General features: G+C 38.5%; 1 protein-coding gene and 1 non-coding gene across 5 annotated transcripts; both read left to right on the forward strand.

Annotated features, from left to right (window-relative positions):
- The first annotated feature begins 6,863 nt into the window (after positions 1-6,863).
- LOC125227892 (luciferin sulfotransferase-like) lies at positions 6,864-20,405 on the forward strand. Of its 4 annotated transcripts, none has more exons than XM_048132289.1 (8): positions 6,872-6,951; positions 12,971-13,045; positions 13,432-13,563; positions 13,923-14,022; positions 18,007-18,308; positions 18,434-18,528; positions 18,831-19,005; positions 20,103-20,405. In XM_048132289.1, exons 2-8 carry the CDS (start codon positions 12,976-12,978, stop codon positions 20,210-20,212), a joined length of 984 nt encoding a protein of 327 aa, XP_047988246.1. In that variant the 5' UTR covers positions 6,872-6,951; positions 12,971-12,975; the 3' UTR covers positions 20,213-20,405. The 4 variants fall into 4 exon arrangements, with proteins under 4 accessions (XP_047988248.1, XP_047988246.1, XP_047988245.1 ...); XM_048132288.1 differs by lacking the exon at positions 6,872-6,951 and adding an exon at positions 10,120-10,169; XM_048132290.1 differs by lacking the exon at positions 6,872-6,951 and adding an exon at positions 12,340-12,364.
- Trnat-cgu lies at positions 11,261-11,332 on the forward strand. Its single transcript has one exon. It is a non-coding gene; the product is annotated as a tRNA-Thr (tRNA).
- Positions 20,406-21,334: the final 929 nt, after the last annotated feature.

A 21,334-nucleotide genomic window follows, 5' to 3' on the forward strand; every position in this document is an offset into this window, starting at 1 on the left:
GGTTGGTGGCCTCTATCTAAATAATTGCTGCATGACCCATGTGCATAGGAATAAATAGATTTATGTTACGTATACTAACACTAGTCTTAAGATGTTATTAACATTATGTTACTAACAAAAATGATCCAAGTTGGTCTACAATAAATGAATATTATTATTATTATACATATATCTCGAAAAAAATGAACATTGCGATCTAGCTTTTATCCATGTAGATGTAGTGTAGGGACGCCCGGCCGGAATCACTTTTCGTGCTCATTCAGCCCAGTTCCCTGGAGCTGGACAGATTACTGTCCCGGCAGCATTCCCACACTTCCCTCTTCAAGTCTTCTCGTTTTCCTGCAGAACAAAAGTATATCTTTAATTCGACATCCTTGAGTTCTTCTACTCTTAGTCTGTCTCTACCGAATGTATATGAATTATATCGCGGTGCCGCATATATAATACATTCCGCTAACAAATGTAGGCTCGTTTCCTCCATACCACATTGTGGACAAGATTCGTCATCTCTTATTCCTATTAACTTGAGGTATCTATTGAGAGTGTTGTGCCCAGTAATTATCCCTGTCAACATTCTCAGATGGCTCTTACCTAGATTCAGCAGATACCAGCCGATTCGAGCCAGAAATCTATGTCAAAGGTGACACTTAACGCCATCTACAAGTATAATCGAAAGCTACAAGACATTTTTTATGTGGCGCTATCTATGTGTGGTGTAGTGTATGCGTGTTCTTAGGCGGTCGCATTTTAATGTATGGGATGGTATGATCTTCTTATATTTAAAATAAAATAAAATAAATAAAATAAAATTTGTTTATTTCCAAGAAAATACAGTCATGTATACAATTAAACTGACCTCCACACTAGGCAGATGCCTGTCCCGTGGAGGAGATGGTTCAGTCTTAGGTATCAATTAAAATAATATCATAACTTCTTACATATAAAAGAAAAACAGAAAAAACAGTAAAGGTAAAGGTAATTTAATTTATGGTTAGGCAGAACCAAGCTCTTTATTATGTTGTCATACCAAAGTCCGGTGTTGTTTCAGATATTTAGGTATTCTTGGCATTAAAAACATTAAATTAGTTGGTTTTGGAACACGACTCACCCTCATCAACAGGAATCCGTCCACAGATGTGTCGTTAAGCGAGAAATGTGAAGCCGGCAATCGGAATATCATTTTTTCCCTCTATTTTAGCTTTTCGCCCATTGTGGAAGCGAATATGTATTGTATTCTACTTTGTAATGGCGGATGGATGAAACAAGAGTTGCATGACTAACGATTACAATTCTAAGAGAACATCGACAATCAGTTTGAGTTAGTTAAAATTACTCAAATTTCTTTTTCATAAAAAATAGAGAGTAAAATACGAAATAAATACAGGGCGCAGGCTTCGTCACAGTTTTATGTTATGTTTGTCAAGTATTAATATAAATCAAGTAGGTACAAATAAATTCGATGACCATCAAATAGGTACAAATAATAAAACCACTACATATCTACAATCCACTACATATTAAAAATGCTCCAAATAAGTTCGCTTTTAAGAAATCTGTACGTTCTTTCTTTGCTGGTAGAATGAATGATTCCTAGTTGTTTCTATATATGTATGTATGTATGTATTTTTGGAAATATTTATTTAGGTTTATGTATATTTATTATGTAACTTCTTATGTAGGTAACTATGTAAAGTTTCAGTAATATCACCGCCCACAATATCTCTGCTTTGCCTAAAGGTTGACTGGTAGAGAATGCTGTCTGGCATTAATTCCGCCTTTTGTACTGTAAGTTTTTCTTTCTTTGTGTACAATAAAGATTAAATAAATAAATAAAAGATAAACCTAATTAAATTTGATGATCATCAATTTATATTGATACTAGAGTCGTGATTGCAGTTAGCGTGCGGAATCTATACAACCAAGCACATATTATGTATCATAATGTAAGTAGGTTTAGGGTCGCCGTCATCGAAAACGATGAGGAGGACTATATAGGTACTATTACCACCTCATAACTACGTCTTAGGTCATTTTCAGAATTTGGGACCCCCCGTAGCGTATTGTTAACAAAAATTAACTCGCTGTCAGTTTTGTGACGACAATTAAGCATAAAATCTATCTAAAAATGTACCTTTTTCACATTCTGAATGTAGATTATCGCGGAAAGTTTATGTAATTAACACAAAAACAATATTTTTATAGAATTCTTTTATAAAAATCGAAAAAAATATAGAAAATGCTTATTTATCGACACAAAACTGACAGTGAGTTAATTTTTGTTAACAACTTAAGCTAATTACGGGGTCCCAAATTCTGAAAATGCCCTTTAGAATGATTAAAAGTAAAAACCAATTGACTTTCATTTAACACATACTCGTAATTAGAGAAATATATTCACATAAATATAGAAATACACAATAAATCTACAATAGCCAATGATCCAAAAAAAATGTTACAATTCATGAAAAATTCACGAAACTTTCACGAAAAATAAAGGGAATTTAAATTTATGAAATGGGAAATTTCCATCCATACAATTGTCCATACAAAGTATGGAAAGTTTCCGATGTTTTCCTATGTGAAAATTTCAGAATTTTGGAAACTTTCCGACGGCACATCAGTACTAGCAATATTTCCTCACGGCATCGCACTAAGTACCACGTTCTCCGGAGAAGTCGCCAGCTCTTAGTTACTACGTTCCAAAGACACGGAAGAAATATTGTTGGTAACATTTGCGAGAAGCTCAAATAAATTATCACAAGAAGAAGCCCTCGCTTGGACGTTTCAATTTGTACAAATAAAGCTCTCATCCATCATAGCGGCAATCCGAGATGTGCTTTTTATTTTTGAGTTTTTGGTCATAATTTTTTAAAGACATACATACATACATTCATACAATCACGCCTGTATCCCATGAAGGGGTAGGTAGAGCACATGAAACTACTCAAGTTTCAGTGCCACTCTTGGCAAATAAGGGGTCGATAGAAAACGATACCGTGACATTGCAGTGACAGGTTGCCAGCCTCTCGCCTACGCCACAATTTAACCCATATCCCACAGTCGCCTTCTACGACACCCACGGGAGGAAAGGGGGTGGTAATATTCTTAACCCATCACCACACGGGGGGGGGTTTTAAAGACAATTTTAATAATTACAATCAATATGGGACTGTCTTAAAATAAAAAGTGTGCTTACTAAAAATATGGATGTTGTTACCGTTCAAATTCGATTTATAACCCACGATGCAAAAACGACGTCTATCTGTCTGTCTGTTTGTCTGTCTGTCTATGTGTGTGTGTCTGTCTGTGGCATCGTAACTCCCGATGGATGAGCCGATTTTGATTTAGTTTTTTTTTGTCTAAAAGCTGAGTTAGTCGGGTGTGTTCTTAGCTATGTTTCATGAAAATCGGTCTACTAAGTATGTCACAGTCGGGGATTTTTTCAAAATTTTAATTTTGTGGTTAGGCTATAGTAAGACTAGGTTTCATATTTCGAGTTGCGACCGGCGAGTCATCATCTGCCGGTAATAATACAAAAACTTATATACATAGAAAACATCCATGACTCAAGAACAAAATATATCTGTTCTGTGGTCATCACTAAAATAAATGCCCTTACCGGGATTCGGACCCAGGACCGTGGCTTAGCAAGCAGGGTCACTACTCACTACACGCTAGGCTAGTCCGGTCGTTGATAGCGATGGAAACCTGAATACATAATGTTCACACAACATACGTTTACCCAAAGTACTCGTACGAAGACCGGTTGACGACACATGACGTCACACACATACGTCACGGCTCCCCGCGCCGCGTACCTACATTAGACTGCACCTTACAGCCGAAGCGGCTACACATATATCTCTATAGATTCATTAAAAATTACCTAACCTACTTGTACCTAGTTATTAAGTTAATAAAAAGAAGATAGTACTATCCTGGAGTTCTTCATTCTTCATAAGAAGATCTTATATTGAGGAGTACACCGAACACATAATTATAAATTATAATTACGTAGCTATGTGGTTACGTAATTAGGTATTCAGGTCTCCAATATAATTACTAGGTAGATATTTATAAGTACTAAACGTAATTGAAGGTTAAACAACTCCTGGTTTAGTCCTCTACAACAGTCTTATACTTAAGCTTAGTAAAACTATAATGCAGGGCGAGATAAAAAGGACCGTTCAAACTTTACATATCTTTACAAAAAAAAAAAAAACTTTACATAGGGACTTTTGAGGTCATAATCATAATGAACAACTTTTTTTTTTATTTACTACGTCAGTGGCAAACAAGCGTACGGCCCGCCTGATGGAAAGCGGTCACCGTAACCTATGGACGCCTGCAACTCAAAGAGTGACATGCGCGTTGCCACCCCATTAGAAACTTGTACATTCCCTTTTGCTGTGTGACAAAGGACAATAGGCGGAATAAGTCAGTTCCGTAATTCCTCCCGTCATCAGCACACCGCACCCTCGTTGAGCTCTAGCAGCCTTACTCACCGGCAGGAACACAACACTATGAGTTGGGTCTAGTGCTATTTGGCTGCGGTCTTCTGTAAGGCGGAGGTACTACCCCAGTTGGGCTCTGCTCTAGATTCGAGCGAGATGATATCCGCTGTGCCTACCACACAAAGCGGAATATCATTCGCTATGCCCTACCCCCCTGTTATTATGAGATCAATGCTGAAATCGCGAAAAAATTGGTTGTTCCATAGAAATGTGATTGGACATGGGTAGGAGGTATTTTTATTACTTTTCTGGCGTCTACATTAATTGAATGCTCAATTTCGCGTAATTTAAGACATTGGCTTATTGTATTATACCATTTCGTTTTATGAAGGTCCCGGGTCCTAAGTATGTGCTCCGTTAATATGGTGTCCGCTTCTTAATTAAAGTCCAGGGACGTCCAAGCTTCGAGGAATGCTGTTCATAGACAGGGTCGGTTGTACCGTGCCATCTGTCACCGGCGTTAGTCAAATAGGTAATATTCGAGCATTTTCAATCCTGTTCATTTAAAAATTACTATTTAAAACTAACCTAACCACAAAATTAAAATTTTGAAAAACCCCCGACCGCGACATAGTGGACCGATTTTCATGAAACATGGCTAAGAATACTCCCGACTAACTCAGATTTCAGACAAAACTAAATCAAAATCGGTTCATCCGTTCGAGAGCTACGATGCCACAGACAGAAACACACACACACAGACAGACAGACAAACAGACAGACAGACAGACAGACATACACACAGACAGACACGTCAAACTTATAACACCCCGTCGTTTTTGCGTCGTGGGTTAAAAACGATCGCAAATGATGAACATCAGATACCTACCTAACAAATTACCTAGTGTTTCACTAATAACGATAAAACTTGTAATAGTTGTAATGATACTAATTATCTAACACTTGTGATTTGTAATCTTATAGTAAAGTTTGGTAAAGTTAAAGAATTTGAACCGAGAACTTATTACCAGCGTTTTATCCTTAGTTCATTTAAAATGGGTTCCAGGTAAGTAAGTTGGCAGTCGAATTGGATCCTAACGACATCCTATTTTCAAAAATGTCCGCCTCGGTCGCTGAATGGCGGTCAATTTGGCGCAATCCCGCTATTTATTCCCCTGGTCCACACCTACTACACAGCAGGCCTAGCACATGATGGCCGCGGGAGTATGTCGCCGCGAGATAGACTACCTGTCCTTATGTTATTAATACAATTAGACAAAGACGTGTCATCTATCTCGCGGCGACATACTCCCGCGGCCATCATGTGCTAGGCCTACTAGATTACTAAGATTTAAACCTCCGAGCGTGCAAGTACCTACAAATTATATTCGAGATTTGAACTTTGGTAGCCTCCTGAGTCCTGGAAGCATTTGTTATGTTTTTGAATTTGGAGCCTTTTGTTACTCCATAAAAGTTCAAAATAAAAATTGGAATATGTACAAAAAATTTAAGTGAAGTGAGTGATTCAATCTGAGGAGGATAGAAATAAATTTAAAAACGAAAAAATTACACATTTGACAAAAAAAAACCGGCCAAGAGCGTGTCGGGCCACGCTGTGTAGGGTTCCGTAGCTTTCCGTATTTTTCTCAAAAACTACTGAACCTATCAAGTTCAAAACAATTTTCCTACAAAGTCTTTATAAAGTTCTACTTTCGTGATTTTTTTCATATTTTTTAAACATATGGTTCAAAAGTTAGAGGGGGGGGGGGACGCACTTTTTTTCCTTTAGGAGCGATTATTTCCGAAAATATTAATATTATTAAATTAAAACGGGACTTAATCGCGTAAAACTTACGTTTTATATTTAACCCCGTTTTAATTTAATAATATGAGTGAAGATCGTGTTAGTTTAAATCAATATAATATTAATATTATCAAAAAACGATCTTAGTAAACCCGTATTCATTTTTAAATACCTATCCAACAATATATCACACATTGGGGTTGGAATGAAAAAAAAATCAGCCCCCACTTTACATGTAGGGGGGGTACCCTAATAAAACATTTTTTTCCATTTTTTATTTTTGCATTTTGTTGGCGTGATTGATATACATATTGGTACCATTTCAGCTTTCTAGTGCTAACGGTTACTGAGATTATCCGCGGACGGACGGACGGACGGACGGACGGACAGACGGACAGACGGACAGACGGACAGACGGACAGACAGACATGGCGAAACTATAAGGGTTCCTAGTTGACTACGGAACCCTAAAAATACTTCGCACCTACTTGGAGAAGGAAGAACGTTCATATCACTTATATAGGTATAAAACGACTTGGAACACAACGATAAATAATAAGCCTTATAATACTGATTAGGATAAAGATCTTAAGATAACAAGTAGGTGAGAAGTAAACAACATGGTTTCACAATAGTTTGTCCTTAGACGGAGACAGTGTGCCTGGCGTGGGCTGATAACATTTCAAAACTGTGGTAGGTACTCTTCATGATTTAAGGTACAGCGGGTCCATTTCGACTGGGGGCCAATGCAACTGATCAATTTTTTCATGTTTTACAATGTTTGCAATTGCATTAAATAGAGAGTCCACTGGTTATATGTTTCACTTAACACTAAAAACGTGAAAACAGTTTGTTCAGAATCGAGAGTAGAATCGATTGAGCTATATCTTAATGGGGTAATATTTTTAAAATTTGTATTATTAGTTATTTTTTAAGTGCCTATTCTATTGTCTACTAGGAACAACATTGTGTATAGAATTCTAGAGGTTGCTTTTTCAGTATTTAGGGGTATTAATCTGTCTGGTTACTTGAACGATTATTTTTTCCGTACGAGTTTGACGTTGTTTGTCAGTTCAAACTTAATGTTTATCATAAGTCATAACAAATGGAACTCGTACCTAATTACAACCTTGTCATTTTGATTATTGGGTTTAAATTTGCTTACCTGTCCAATTTGAAGTTTACTGTGACAAAGCTTTAAAGTGTTTTACAATGACATCTTAGCTGTCTATTGGTAAACCTTATGTCGTTGCAGTAACGTACACAAATAAATAGTTTTATGGTTTATGGAAGTTAGCAATTATTTTATTGAGTGTAGAGCTAAAAGTCAAGTAGAGCTGTACAGAAAATTAAAAATTCAATTTAAAAAAAAGTAACCATCAGATTAAAAGATGAATACTCTAGATGAGTTTAAAAAAATAAAAATCAGTTGGGGTGTCTGAGGTTTTGAGTGTTACCGGAAACACGGTGTATATGGCACGCGTGTTCAGTGGATACATGTGGAACACACTTAATTGTGTAATAATGGAAAAAATCGGTCAGTTACAATTGTCCCCCAGTCGGGATTTACCCCGCTGTACCTTATTGATTAATATTATTTTAGTACTATAACAAATAAAAAATAGATCTTCACATCTGATTTTTTTTTTTGTATATTCGGGCGTATTTATTATAAACTTCTTATATACTGAAGCGCGGTTTGATGGGGGTAAAGAAGTTATTTTCACCACACCAACTGATTTTTCCCATTTTTATCAGAACCCTGTTCTGATGAGGGGGTCCTGATTTGGTGCAGTGGAACTGCTGATGATGATCAGAACGGAACTCTTCAAATCTGAACAGCACACTTATAATGGCATTGGTAGTTTTATAAGAACAGCATGCATTTACGTTCGGAACAGTGACATTTGGTGCAGTGAAACTAATGATGATGAACGGAACTCCTCAAATCTGAACGGCACACTTATAGTGACTTTGGTATTTTTATAAGAACAGCATGCACTTACGTTGAGAACAGTGACATTTAATGCAGTGGAACTGCTGAAAAGAGGCGGTCTTTTTTTCTTAAAAAAAATAATTTTAAGTACCTATGTGTTAAAATCGTGACAGTTTAAAATCAGTGATGACAGTGATTAACAAATTTCATTTGAAATTTTGATATCGGCGGCGTGGCTTTTTTGACGATTCGGCGGCGGCGGCATGCCGGGACTAGTTGGTGGCGGAGCGCTGGCGTGCCCGCGCCTCTACTTGCCGCCTGGAACGGCTGGTCCACTCGCTGTACCCTAGATCGGGTCCTGCATCCAGAGCAGGCCATGGTCAGCCGGCGATGACTCATTATACATGCTCCTGCACCGGCGTCGCCTAACGTGGACCACTCGATACACACTGCTGGCAAGAGCGAATGTGTGATACATAAAGTATAGAACAACCATAATATGTGCACTAAAAAGGCGGCAACTTTGAAAAATGTAGGTTTCACCAGCCAATTAGGCTAGTTTCCTATTAGTCAAATCAGGGGAGTTACCATGACGTGCTAAAGCCGTTCAGTTTAGGTTGAGAGAGAGGGACGGAGCTATGTAACTGCTATAGCTGTGTCCCTTTCCTCAACCTAAACTGAACGTCTTTAGTACGTCATGGTAACCCCCAGGTTCTTTTTAAGAACTGTCAAAACGATTTGCTAATATGGAATTACTATGAAATACTGAGGAGTGACGTCACGGTCAATTAATTGATTTACTTTATATCTTCCTCTTTGACTTATTAAATAGAAATTATGTTTAAACATAACTACTTTCCATATCTTTCTTCTAATTATGCAGTGCTTTATTTCGTGCACTGCATACAATATGTTTCCCCTCACTACCTCGGAAACACGTGTTTTATCCTTTTTATGCCAGCGGGTAAAAACGCATTTGATCCACTAGTGGGTAAAGTAATTTGACCTTGAATATAGTCAAATTAACCGCTTTAAAATTTATAAAAGTAGATGAATCTAGTAATGAAGATGATTTACCACCTGTGGAACTACTGGAAGCAGTGATAAACGCATTTTTTGCGTTGTAGTTTCCTCGCTATAGTGAGGGGAAAAGTTTTGTGTTACACACGGGTGCAAATATTTTACTTCTCGTGTATTAAAAAACTCGCTTAGTTCAGGATTCTATTCTCGAACCACTCGCTTCGCTCGTGGTTCAACTATAGAATCCTTTCACTTGCTCGTTTTTCAATTCTACACTCGGCGTTAAAATACAACTTTGCCCCCTTGGGTGATGCAATCGCCGAACGATGGGAAAGATCCCTCAGCGTGGTTGTGGGTTGGCTACGTTGGCTAAGATCAAAAATTACAATTTCCATAATCCGTGCTACAAGCATGTGTATCCGGGGTACGCGATACAAATTTAACACGTTCAAAAACTTCTTTGGCTTAAATGATGGCGCAGCCCTACCCAATCCTTCCTCCACTTGATAAATTTCCCTGTTTTGTTGACGCTTGATGTTTTGTTCATAACTATTTGTAATATTTGTAACTATCTTTTTGTAAATAAATATTTGTGTCTCTCTTTGCCCCCTTGTATAACAAATAACTATTATTTTAAAGAAACTAGCCTAATTCTAAACCTTGACATTGGTGGAATCATTGACGAGCCATAACTGAACACTTAAAAATTGATGGACGAAGGTTTAATTCCCAAATTTTTAATTTCGCGGTTTTTTTTTTGTGACATTATTAACTTGACCGTTTATACTTTTTTTTTTAATGTTTGTTCCTCGATATCTCCGTCGTTACTGGACCCATTTTGAAAATTTTTTTTTTGATTGAATGTATATGCATACAGATTGGTCCAATTTTTCTCAGAACCCAGTTCTGGTGATGGGATCCTGGAGAAATCGAGGGAACTCTTCAAATCTGAAAGGTATACATATGGTGATTTTTGTGTTTTTAAAGGAACAGCATGCATTTACGTACGGAACAGTGACATTTGGTGCAGTGGAACTCCTGATTTATCTTTTTATTTATTTTAGGTAATTACAAACATAAATCTCTAATTAATTTACATAGTATCGTTAAACCAATAAGGTTTGTCTCGATACCTATTCCATTCCGCGGTAGATGTTATACAACGCAACAATCATATAATTATGTAGGTATTCTATTCATTATACATACTCGTATTATAACCAAAACAAGAAACCGCCAGCATTGCACTGAGCGCAAATAGCATTTAAGTAATAGCACATAATTATTGTCACTTATTTTCCTTGTTATTGGCAGCCGCCCGCTTTGGCCGGACCGGTTTGCGCTCGGCCAAATACAGGATGCTCCAATTATGTACTCCAAGTATTTTTTAATAATAAATATTTTACTGAGTTTGTTATATAATAAATAGGAAAATAAAACTAAAATTCTGACACTACTAAATATTTTTAAGTTATGATGATGGTCAGAATGGAACTCCTCAAATCTGAACGGCACACTTATAGTGACTTTGGTATTTTTATAAGAACAGCATGCACTTACGTCCAGAACAGTGACATTTGGTGCAGTGGAACTGCTAATGATGGTCAGAACGGAACTCCTCAAATCTCAACGGCACACTTATAGTGACTTTGGTATTTTTATAAGAACAGCATGCACTTACGTCCAGAACAGTGACATTTGGTGCAGTGGAACTGCTGATGAAGAGTGAGCCGCCCCTGGTTAGAGTTCCGTTCTGATAATCATTCTCATCTGTAAGTACTTCAGAATCATCCAAATTTCAAAATTGGTTCAGAAATGACGGAGATATCGAATAACAAACATTAAACAATATACAGACGAATTGATAACATAATCCAACATTTGAAAGTATTTATCACCAGAACCCCAAAGGAATGTTCTTTTTCAAGTAGTCACACTTTTATATTATAAATTATAAATTGAAATAGAGACCATACACGAAAGAAAAAACGGCAAAGCCCACTGGTGGCCGAGCCGGGAATCGAACCCGGGTCTTCAGCTTCAGGCGGGCGTGTGGTCTAGTGGTAAAGACGTTAGCCGCGTAAGCTAAAGACCCGGGTTCGATTCCCGGCTCGGCCACCAGTGGGCCTTGCCGTTTTTTCTTTCGTGTATGGTATTTATTTCAATTTATAATTGACCGTTTATGTTATGTGTTTGTCTGTGGCTGTAAAAATAATGACAAATGCTATGCCACAATGAGGAGGCAAGTCATACTCAAAGGTTATGACAGATGGCGCCACCCTATTAGTCCATACGTGAGAGCGAAAAGATGATATGTTTTTTTTTCTCTCTCTCTCTCTCTCTCATATGAATGACAGTGACATGCCTAGACACTTGCACAGGCGCCACCTGGCGGGATAAAATGTCAGTGTGCCTCCTCATTGCTTGGGAGGGCGAGTGGATAATTAGTATAGGTACAAATGCTTAAAAATCGATTTGTGGGATAGTCATAGTAGATCCTAGCGATTTTAAAACCGGATATCAACATTTCTTAATATTATAATAATATCTAAAAAAGAAGTGACTGAATGTGAAATTTCATGTTTTATTAAAGGAAAAACGAATATCCATATCCATTCTAATATTATAAATGGGAAAGTGTGTCTGTCTGTTTGTTTGACCTTCTTTCACGGCAAAACGGAGAGATGAATTGACGTGATTTTTTAAGTGGAGATATGTAGATGAAGGGATGGAGAGTGACATAGGCTACAATTGTCTGATTCTGATCCCCCACTTCCCTAAAATGGGGGGTGGAAGTTCTAGTCCTTTTCTTTCTGCTACTTTTCTTTTCTGGTAGACCTTATCGACATGTTGCACTTCTGTTGCGAAAATCTAAGCGCCCGTGTGTAACGGTAGTTAAGTGCATTATTCTAAGACTCGCCGCTTTTAAACATGTTTTTAGTGATCGTCCCATTTTAGTTATACCAGTGTAGGTATATAAGGTGCAGTGATATGCCAATCGTGTCCGTGGATAATTTAATTTGTTATTACAAAAAACAAAAGTGAAATAAGTGCATAATTGAGAGTGGAACTTGTGGTGTGGAGTCAGTCAATATTCTTGAGGACTGCAACGTGCACCCAGGTGACCTCAAGAACTTTTAGTGTGAACCTGTAGGTACACCGCCAGGAATAACTGTGCCAAATCTACACGAATTATTTCCGCTGATTATTTTAAGGTCACTTATAACTTAGGTCAGTTGCTAAAATCGGTTTTTGATTCAGTACTTTTGGAGATTATCGCTCTTCAATCACGCCGAACAGGTGTTCACCAAATTTTTGAACCGCCAGATGTAAAAAAAAAAATTGTTTTAAAGATTATCGACAGAGCCGTCAATGACTAAAAACTTTCATGCTCAATATTTCGCTTATGATTATTTGGAAGCGCATCTTCAAATTATTTTTGATTGTTTTGGAAGGAAAGTAGCATACAGTTACTACACTTTCGGCGCCCTCCTAGTTTAACCCTTAATGCATGACCTAGACAAAAAATTATTCAAATTTGAATTTCGAGATGCTGCCAATAGAGTCAAAAATACATGATGCATATATACATCACTATATATTTAAGGGTTAAAGAGTCGGGCGTAGTCGGACGTACTTGTACGCGGTCCAAAGCGTTCGGTGTTCTCACACTTAAACAGTAAGCAAAATATGTTTTGCTTACAGCTTTTAAGCAGCAAATCAAATTTGTTTGACATACCCGGTATAATTTTGTAGATACAATGGGCGATAAAGTAAAAATTCAAGAGCTGGATTCCGCAACACAAGAGTTGTTGATGGGGCTATACAAAAGTAAGTTAAGTATTTATAATTGAAGTAAGTTTTGAATTTATAATTTATTTTAGTTTGTATTTTATAATTTTTATGTTTAGCTTTTAGTTTTTGTTTGTAATTTTATTTAAAGTTTTGAAGTAAGTATTAATCATTTATGGAATTTTTTTGAAACAAGGAAGAAACATTGCAAATAAAAAAGCTAGACATTCCAAGGACGACTTTTCTGTGTGTGCATGGTATGTCCAGCGCGACATAAAGTAGCAAATAAAAAAGGGCGCCACTATCTACGTAAACTGTCACACACTTCGGTCATGATTTAATTTATCACTACTCGTTTCGAGTTTCGTCTATTCCGCACGTGTATCGAAATGTACTATATTTCTGTCACTTTTTCCTACTTTCAGGCCGTGCGAAATTTGCTCGTTTTGGTGATGTTGGTTGCACGATGCCGGCGACATACAAGGAAGATGCTGACAACATGAGAACCATGGCCGTTAGGCCCGATGATGTGTGGGTGACCTCGTTTCCACGATCTGGTAAGGAATAATTTACGTACTTACGTACCAATTCATAAATATACAATAAATACTGGTTGGTCCAAACCTTGACGCCCAAAAATTTTTTTTTAGATTCCTCTCGTGGTGAGCTATCAGAATATGCCGCTTGTATGTTAGCCGATTTTTGTTGTTGTTTTCGAGTTCTGAATTTTTGAAACTTTTTACCTTTGATAATTTCGGGGTGAAAAATTTTAATTCTTGAAAAAAAAGGAATCGGTTTTTTGCAGCATACGGGATTAACTAGTGCAATCACCGAAAAAAAAATCAGCTTCCTCACTTCGATGCAAAAAAACTTATTCATTAATTAAATATCTATGTTAATTTTGAATACGAAACAGGAACAACGTGGACCCAAGAATTAGTGTGGCTACTGATGAATAACTTCGACTACGACACGGCGTCAAACACGTCTCTGTGGGTCAGATATTGCTTCCTCGAGTGAGTACAAGTTTAATATTAAAATACAGGACATTCTTAAACAAATAAACACGGTAAGCTCAAGGAGGCTTATGTTGTGGGTACTCAGACAACGATATATATAATATATAAATTAAGTTGTGCTACCCGTACGACCCAGAACTGGAAAAGTCCTGGACCGGACGGATTGCACAACTTCTGGCTAAAATGGTTTCGATGCTCGCACTCGCGTTTGGCAACGCAATTTCAACAAGCCCTCGATCTTGGTTCTCTCCCACCTTCCCTAACAACTGGTGTTACTTTCCTGCTCTATAAGTCCGGTAGTACCACGGAAGCAAAAAACTACAGACCCATTACGTGCTTGCCTACACTTTACAAGCTCCTTACATCCATTTTGAGAGCAAAAATTAACGCGCATATTGTCGCTAACAACATTCTGGCTCCCGCTCAAAATGGATGTAGGGTTGGGTCCCGTGGTACTAAAGAGCTCCTCCTCATAGACATGACCATCTGCCAACAAGTTCGGCGGAACAAGGGAGCCATCTCGGCCGCTTGGATTGACTATAAGAAGGCCTATGATTCGGTGCCTCATTCATGGCTGAGAAGGGTATTGGAGCTGTATAAACTTGATGCAGCTTTAATATCCTTCCTGGCTGCATGTATGAGGCAGTGGATCACAGTCCTTCGTCAACCAGGAGGCAGGGATGGCCCCCTGGCCCGCAGGACTTCATAAGGATTGAGCGAGGAATATTCCAGGGTGACAGTTTGAGTCCATTATGGTTCTGCCTAGCTCTGAATCCCCTCAGCACGCTGCTGAAGGATTCTGGGCTAGGTTGCCGGCTTCGGAGAGAGGGTGAAGTCATCTCTCACCTTCTGTACATGGACGATCTCAAACTATTTGCACCGAACACCCAAGACCTGATGGTGCTATTGAAAACCACAGAAGTTTTCAGTACCGCCATCAGAATGGAGTTTGGTGTCGATAAGTGTGCGGTCATGCATGTACAGCGGGGGGAGGTTGTAAATTCAGAAAATTTACAACTTTCTGAGACGATGTCGTTCAGATCTATCTCTGAATCAGAAACCTATAAGTACCTTGGTATGTCACAGTCCTTGGGTATTGAGGATGTTGGCATTAGACGGTCGGTAAAGGAGCGCTTTTTCAGTCGGCTGACAAAAGTCCTTAACAGTCTTTTGTCAGGAGGCAACAAAGTGCGCGCCTTTAACGCCTGGGTAATGCCTCTACTCACATACTCCTTTGGCATACTACGGTGGACCCAGACTGAGCTGGACGCCCTAGATCGGAGGGTCCGTTCACTGCTTACCACACATCGTATGTTACACCCGCGCTCGTCTGTTATGAGATTGTACATCCCACGGAAGTGCGGAGGTCGAGGCTTCCTAAACGCCAAAGATCTCCACAACCGTGAGGTGTACAATCTCAGGAATTACTTCCTTAACAACGAGTGTGGGATGCATCGTGATGTGGTGGCAGTTGACGGAAACCTCACGCCGCTCTCCTTGGCGAAAGAGAACTGGCGCAAACCTGTGGTACTAAGTGCTGCGGACCGCAAGGCGGTATGGGAGAGCAAGCAGCTACACGGGCGGTTCTACAAGGCCCTCACGGGACCCGATGTAGACCTGCTCGCATCGGTGAACTGGTTACGATTCGGGGACCTCTTCGGAGAAACCGAGGGTTTTGCCTGTGCAATTGCGGACGAAGTTATGATGACGAACAACTACCGGAAATATATCCTGAAGGACGGTACGGTCGACATTTGTCGGGCATGCCGCCGTCCCGGAGAGTCACTCAGGCATATCATTTCCGGTTGTTCTCATCTTGCTAACGGCGAGTACTTGCACAGACATAATCTCGTAGCCAGGATTATTCACCAGCAACTTGCTCTTCAATACGGCCTTGTGGACCGCGAAGTACCGTACTACAAGTACTTGCCTGCGCCAGTTCTTGAAAATGGTCGTGCCACGCTCTATTGGGATCGATCTATTATCACTGACAGGACTATTGTAGCCAATAAGCCTGACATTGTGATAATAGATCGACCGCAACGCCGGGCCGTGCTCGTTGACATCACCATCCCCCATGATGAGAATCTCGTGAAAGCCGAGAAGGACAAGTCCAGTAAGTACCTAGACTTGGCTCACGAGATAACCGCCATGTGGGATGTTGATTCAACGATCATTGTTCCGATAGTCGTTTCAGCGAACGGTCTCATAGCGAAGAGTCTCGACCAACATCTTAAGAGACTCTCGCTTGGTGGCTGGATCAAGGGCCAGATGCAGAAGGCGGTGATCTTGGACACGGCGCGGATAGTCCGACGGTTCCTCTCTCTGCAGCCCTAACCACCGGCAGCTTGGGCCCTGCCCCGCTGCTGGCGGCACCCTAGGTTAGGTTTTTTATAATATGTTTATATGTTTTATATTGTTTTGTAAATGTTTTTATATTTTATTTTTATATACATATTGTAAAAAACCTAGTAGCCTAGAGAATGAAAATAAATACTGAGAATAATAATCAGCAGGCAGGGTCACTGCCGACTGCGCCAGACCGGTCGTCGAAATATCATACAAGCTCATACAAGTGTTCTGAGTCGACGCTGTATAGGCTGCACGCCCCGCCGAACGCTCCTCTCAGGCCTTACACAAAGATTACTTAATAGTATTTTATACAATCGTGATATAATACAAAGCTTTTCAGTCGAGTACCATGTTTAGGCCACGAAGCTTGCTGTGGCCTAATAGTACGGTACGAGAGTGAAAAGCTTAATTATATCACTATTGTATACAATACTTTTTCTACGAGTCATCATCTTCATCATCAATGGACGGAAATATCATCATTCATGCAAGTTAAATTTATGTTAATAGAGTCGTTCACCGTTGTATCAACATCGAATTACCTAGCAACCAATTGTTTGTAATAACCGTCTCTGATTGGCCGATAACGCGACAGATAAAAAAAATGTGTTTCAGATGCAGGAAAATTTGCCAGGTATCGCAAATTAGTATAGAAATTTATTTATTATATTATTTGATACACTAGCAACTGATAGCTCATGCGTGTACATCACTGCACATGTTTTTCTATAGTTACAGTTTATATTTTAGTTTTAAATGTTTATCAAGTCTGTTTTTGAAACTGTTCACTGAAGGAGCACTTATCACTGTTTCTGGTAGTTTATTCCACTCGCGTACGACACGGTTTGATAGGAAGTGCTTCCTAGGATTGCTTGTGCTGGGAACGCGAGTAATTTTTAAGCTGTGGCCTCTAAGACGATGATTCTTGGGCCATTTTTTTCAAAGTTGTCCACCCCACTTTTTTTTTTAATTTGGAATTTTTTATGTGGTTTCCACTCAGAATCGTGAGCTCTTTCGATTCTAATAGGAGAAAAAAAGTGTCCCAAGGTTTTTTTCCCATTCCGTTACCATTTTTTCATACATTTTGTATGGCGGTAACGGAATGGAAGGTTCGAAAAAATGTATGGAAATCTTGGGACATTTTTTTTCTGCTATCAGGATCGAAAGAGCTCGCGATTCTGAGTATTAATCGCGTAAAAAATACCCATGTTACAAAAAAAGTGGGGTGGACAACTTTGAAAAAAATGGCCCTCTTACTCATAACAAACGGGTCCTTAAGTACTTACCTGAGTAAGTCATAATAGTCATGTATGATCTTGAATGTTTCGATGAGGTCACCACGCTGTCTCCTTTGCTCCAGGCTTGTCAAACCAAGGCTGGCAAGGTCTTATTACGTAGTCCATAAACCATCTTGGTTGACCTGCGTTGCACCTTTTCAAGTAAAGTAATATCCTTCTGAAAGTATGGGCTCCAAATTTGGTATGCATATTCAAGAAGAAGCCTTATTATAAACAATGAGTTATCAACTGGTTAACTACTACAAATAATGGTTAACTTTAAGCTCCTACTCCATTTTCAAGCTAACTTGTAGAAAGCAGATTCTGAAATATTCAATGTATGTCATTCCAGAATGAAACATGTATCTCTCGAGGACTACAGCCAATCCCTGGAACTGGAACCAAAACTACGCGAAGAAGTTAAAGAAACCTTCCGTTCTTACGAGGAAATAGTTAAAGAGCCATCTCCACGCTTTATTAAGACTCACATGCCTTTCTCACTGCTGCCGGCGAACCTCCTGGACACTACTAAAGTGGTGTATGTGGCCCGAGACCCACGGGACGTGGCCGTCTCCTTTTATCATCATAATAAACTGCTTATTGGTTACACAGGAGACTTTAAAACTTATTGGAATCTTTTTGTCAGCAATTTAGGTACGCATTCAATGACAAAATCATAACAAGTTTTGCAATGAATGATATAAAATGTGATTGTTGTTAAATTAGTGATTCTTGAGAATTGATTGATTGATGCATTTGAATGCATTTCTACTTTTCAGTCTTATTTACTCCATTCTTTCCGCATTTGAAAGAAGCATGGGCACTCCGTAATCATTCAAACATGTTGTTCATATTCTATGAGGACTTGATAAAGGTACAGATATTATGGTTGATTGTTACTTGAATTATGCTTTTGTAGGTCCTACTAGTCTAGCCGAAGTGACAATCTTGACGCTACATAGCGATCGGCATGTATAGGGAGAGTAGCTACGAATGCTTACCAAATGTAAGCGATTGTGTTGGCGTTGGCTTAGCTACCTGATGTGTACCTATATTGATTATGTTCAACAAGCAAATAACTGCATAAGTACTTGTTTGCAGAGAACTGAGCTGTTAAAATCCATTACAATGATAACATTTAAGCATCCTAAATTGAATTTCGATTTTTTTTTTCAGAATTTACCATTGTCTATCAAGCGCATAGCAGATTTCCTGGGCAAAGATGCTTCTGATGAACAAATAACAAAACTATGCGAGCACTTGGATATAAATAATTTCAGGAAAAATGAGTCCGTAAACCCGTCGTTTCTGGTTAAGATTAATCCTGATGCTGAGGGTTTCGTGAGACGTGGTAAAATCTCTTAAAGAAATTTGAATTTTAGTCTACTTACTCCTCTGGCGCAGCTAGCCAAAGTGTTTTATGGCCTGACCACACGACTGTTTGCCACTGGACCTGATCCTCTGCAGTTTATCTCCAGTTTTCAACCTGAAGCTTGGGCAGATCCGCACTCACTATCCTCCCATCGATATCTAAGACTACCGGCCAGGCGGCGTGCTGACTGCTTTCTTTGAAAGGCTCTTTTCACCCACAAGCCTTTTTTTTCTTTTCAAGAGTCTTGTAAATCAACACTTGCTCCTTTACCATTATAATTGGGCTCGACGAAGTGTATCTTCTTCCATTCCTCTCTATCAGCCGGCATTTCCACACTAATACCTTTCACTCTCATATCATTCTTCACACAGTCCATCCATCTTTTCTTAGGCCTTCCACTACCCTTGTATCCATCCACCTTCATTCGTTTTATACTTTTATCCCTCCGCATTACATGCCCATGCATACCAAGAGTCTTTTATACTATTTTTCACCTTAGATGAGTTCGGTGACATTTCCAAAAATTCTGAATTCCGCATAGTATGCTCGCAAAATATTTTTGAGAAATATTTTTTACTTTGACGAAAAATAATAAAATATAATTTGAAAACTATACTTTTTTGAATATATTGCAACATCAGTGCTTAAATAGATTCCATCAAATGTGAGACAAAAATTATGCTTTATGCTACTTTTAAATAAACAATGTATGAAACGGAACAGTAACCCTAGTATTTTCCGTTTCATGCATTGCGTTATTTAAAAATATTTTTTTTTCTCTCATATTTGATGAAATTTAGTTAATAGACCTTGATAATGCGATATATTAAAAAAAGTACAGTTTTCATATATTTTTCCATATTTTACGCAAAAATATAATTTTGTTCGCGACAATATTTAGCGAACATAGTATGCGTAATTCAGAATTTTTGGAAGTGTCACCGAACTCATCTAAGGTGAAAAATATCATAAATGGAATGTTGAATCTTCTCTTAACAAGCTAGAAATTGGTCGAAAACCTTCATAAGGTTGTAAATGCATGTATAGTTCGAGTTATGTATCCGCCGTGGTTTCAGGTGGTGCGGGTGGATGGCGGCAGTACTTCGACGAGGAGATGGCGGCGCAGGCGCAGCGCTGGATGCGCGACCACCTCGCCGGCTCCGACCTCCGCTTCCCCGACCATTAGTCACTATACTGTGTCATTAAGCATATTATATAGCCTCCGGGAGGTGTATTATATAGGCGTAGTCCTTAAAGTCATTAACACAGTCCAATCATGATAATAAAATTTTAAGCGCCATTTATGCTATTGACACTTAAGCCCTTTATGGAAATGTTTGCTTTTTACAAAATTAAAATCATAAAATCTGGTTACAAAATTTTATTTTATTTTTATTTTATTTTTTATTACATACATGGAAAACCAACAGCTGTAGTTATCAATACAATCCAAAATAAAATTACAAAGCCAATTACAGGTTCTCACTTATAAAAAACACATTAAAACCAAAATCTTTCCTATCTTACAAACGTGCAAGTACCTACAGCCACAGCCAAGCTTAGGAATGTGTACAATGTATATACCTATGTGATTATTACAATTTGATGTCAAGATACGCAATAGCGTGTCCAGCCAAGAAGAAGAAGAGAAAAAAAAGGAGAAGAACTAGTGTCGCGTTACCTACATTTAAATTTAAATTTAATAAGCCGAGCCCAAACCTGCGCTAGAATTATCGCCCATATAAAAACTAATCAACTTATTTCTTATTACTGATATGCTATCACTGAATATATCAAAATCTACTTCACGTATTACTTTATTTACACTAATGCCTGCCCTGTACAAAAAACTGTTCCTCCTATAATTGGTGGAAGCCTGGTTAATATTTATGGGACGGAAATGTCTTAGCCTCCTAGTTGGAATAGACAAAGAGACTTTACTAAGTAAACTAGGGCAATCAACATGGCCCTTAATAATACCTATTTATTAGAATAGTATTGTTGTATTACACTACGTGATTGAATTGTAGAAAAATTATAGTGTAAGATATTATAGTCGATAATATTGACATTAATAACGCCATCTGTACGGGCATCGTGGACATTATTTTTATCTTGATCGGGCCGACTGTCATTTGTCGATAAAATATGCGCCGATCATTTTCAGTGTGTTTTGTAGTTGTAGAGCTTCTGGACCTGGAACTTCATAAAATAATGAGACATAGCTTTTGTTCTCGAAATACATAATTATAAAGTGCGCCGATCATTCGAACAAGATCGGCTTACTTTATAACTATGTCCAAATTAA

This window comes from Leguminivora glycinivorella, chromosome 7, assembly GCF_023078275.1.
Source record: "Leguminivora glycinivorella isolate SPB_JAAS2020 chromosome 7, LegGlyc_1.1, whole genome shotgun sequence".
Classification (NCBI taxonomy): domain Eukaryota; kingdom Metazoa; phylum Arthropoda; class Insecta; order Lepidoptera; family Tortricidae; genus Leguminivora; species Leguminivora glycinivorella.

What these genes read in the sequence shown, in the direction of transcription:
- LOC125227892 (XM_048132288.1), top strand. Translation starts at nt 10,127, where the DNA reads ATGGGATCCTGGAGAAATCGAGGGAACTCTTCAAATCTGAAAG. An exon ending in TCTTTTTGTCAGCAATTTAG is followed by an intron (nt 18,309 to 18,433) that starts GTACGCATTCAA and finishes TCTACTTTTCAG; the next exon opens with TCTTATTTACTCCATTCTTT. An exon ending in TGAGGGTTTCGTGAGACGTG is followed by an intron (nt 19,006 to 20,102) that starts GTAAAATCTCTT and finishes CCGTGGTTTCAG; the next exon opens with GTGGTGCGGGTGGATGGCGG.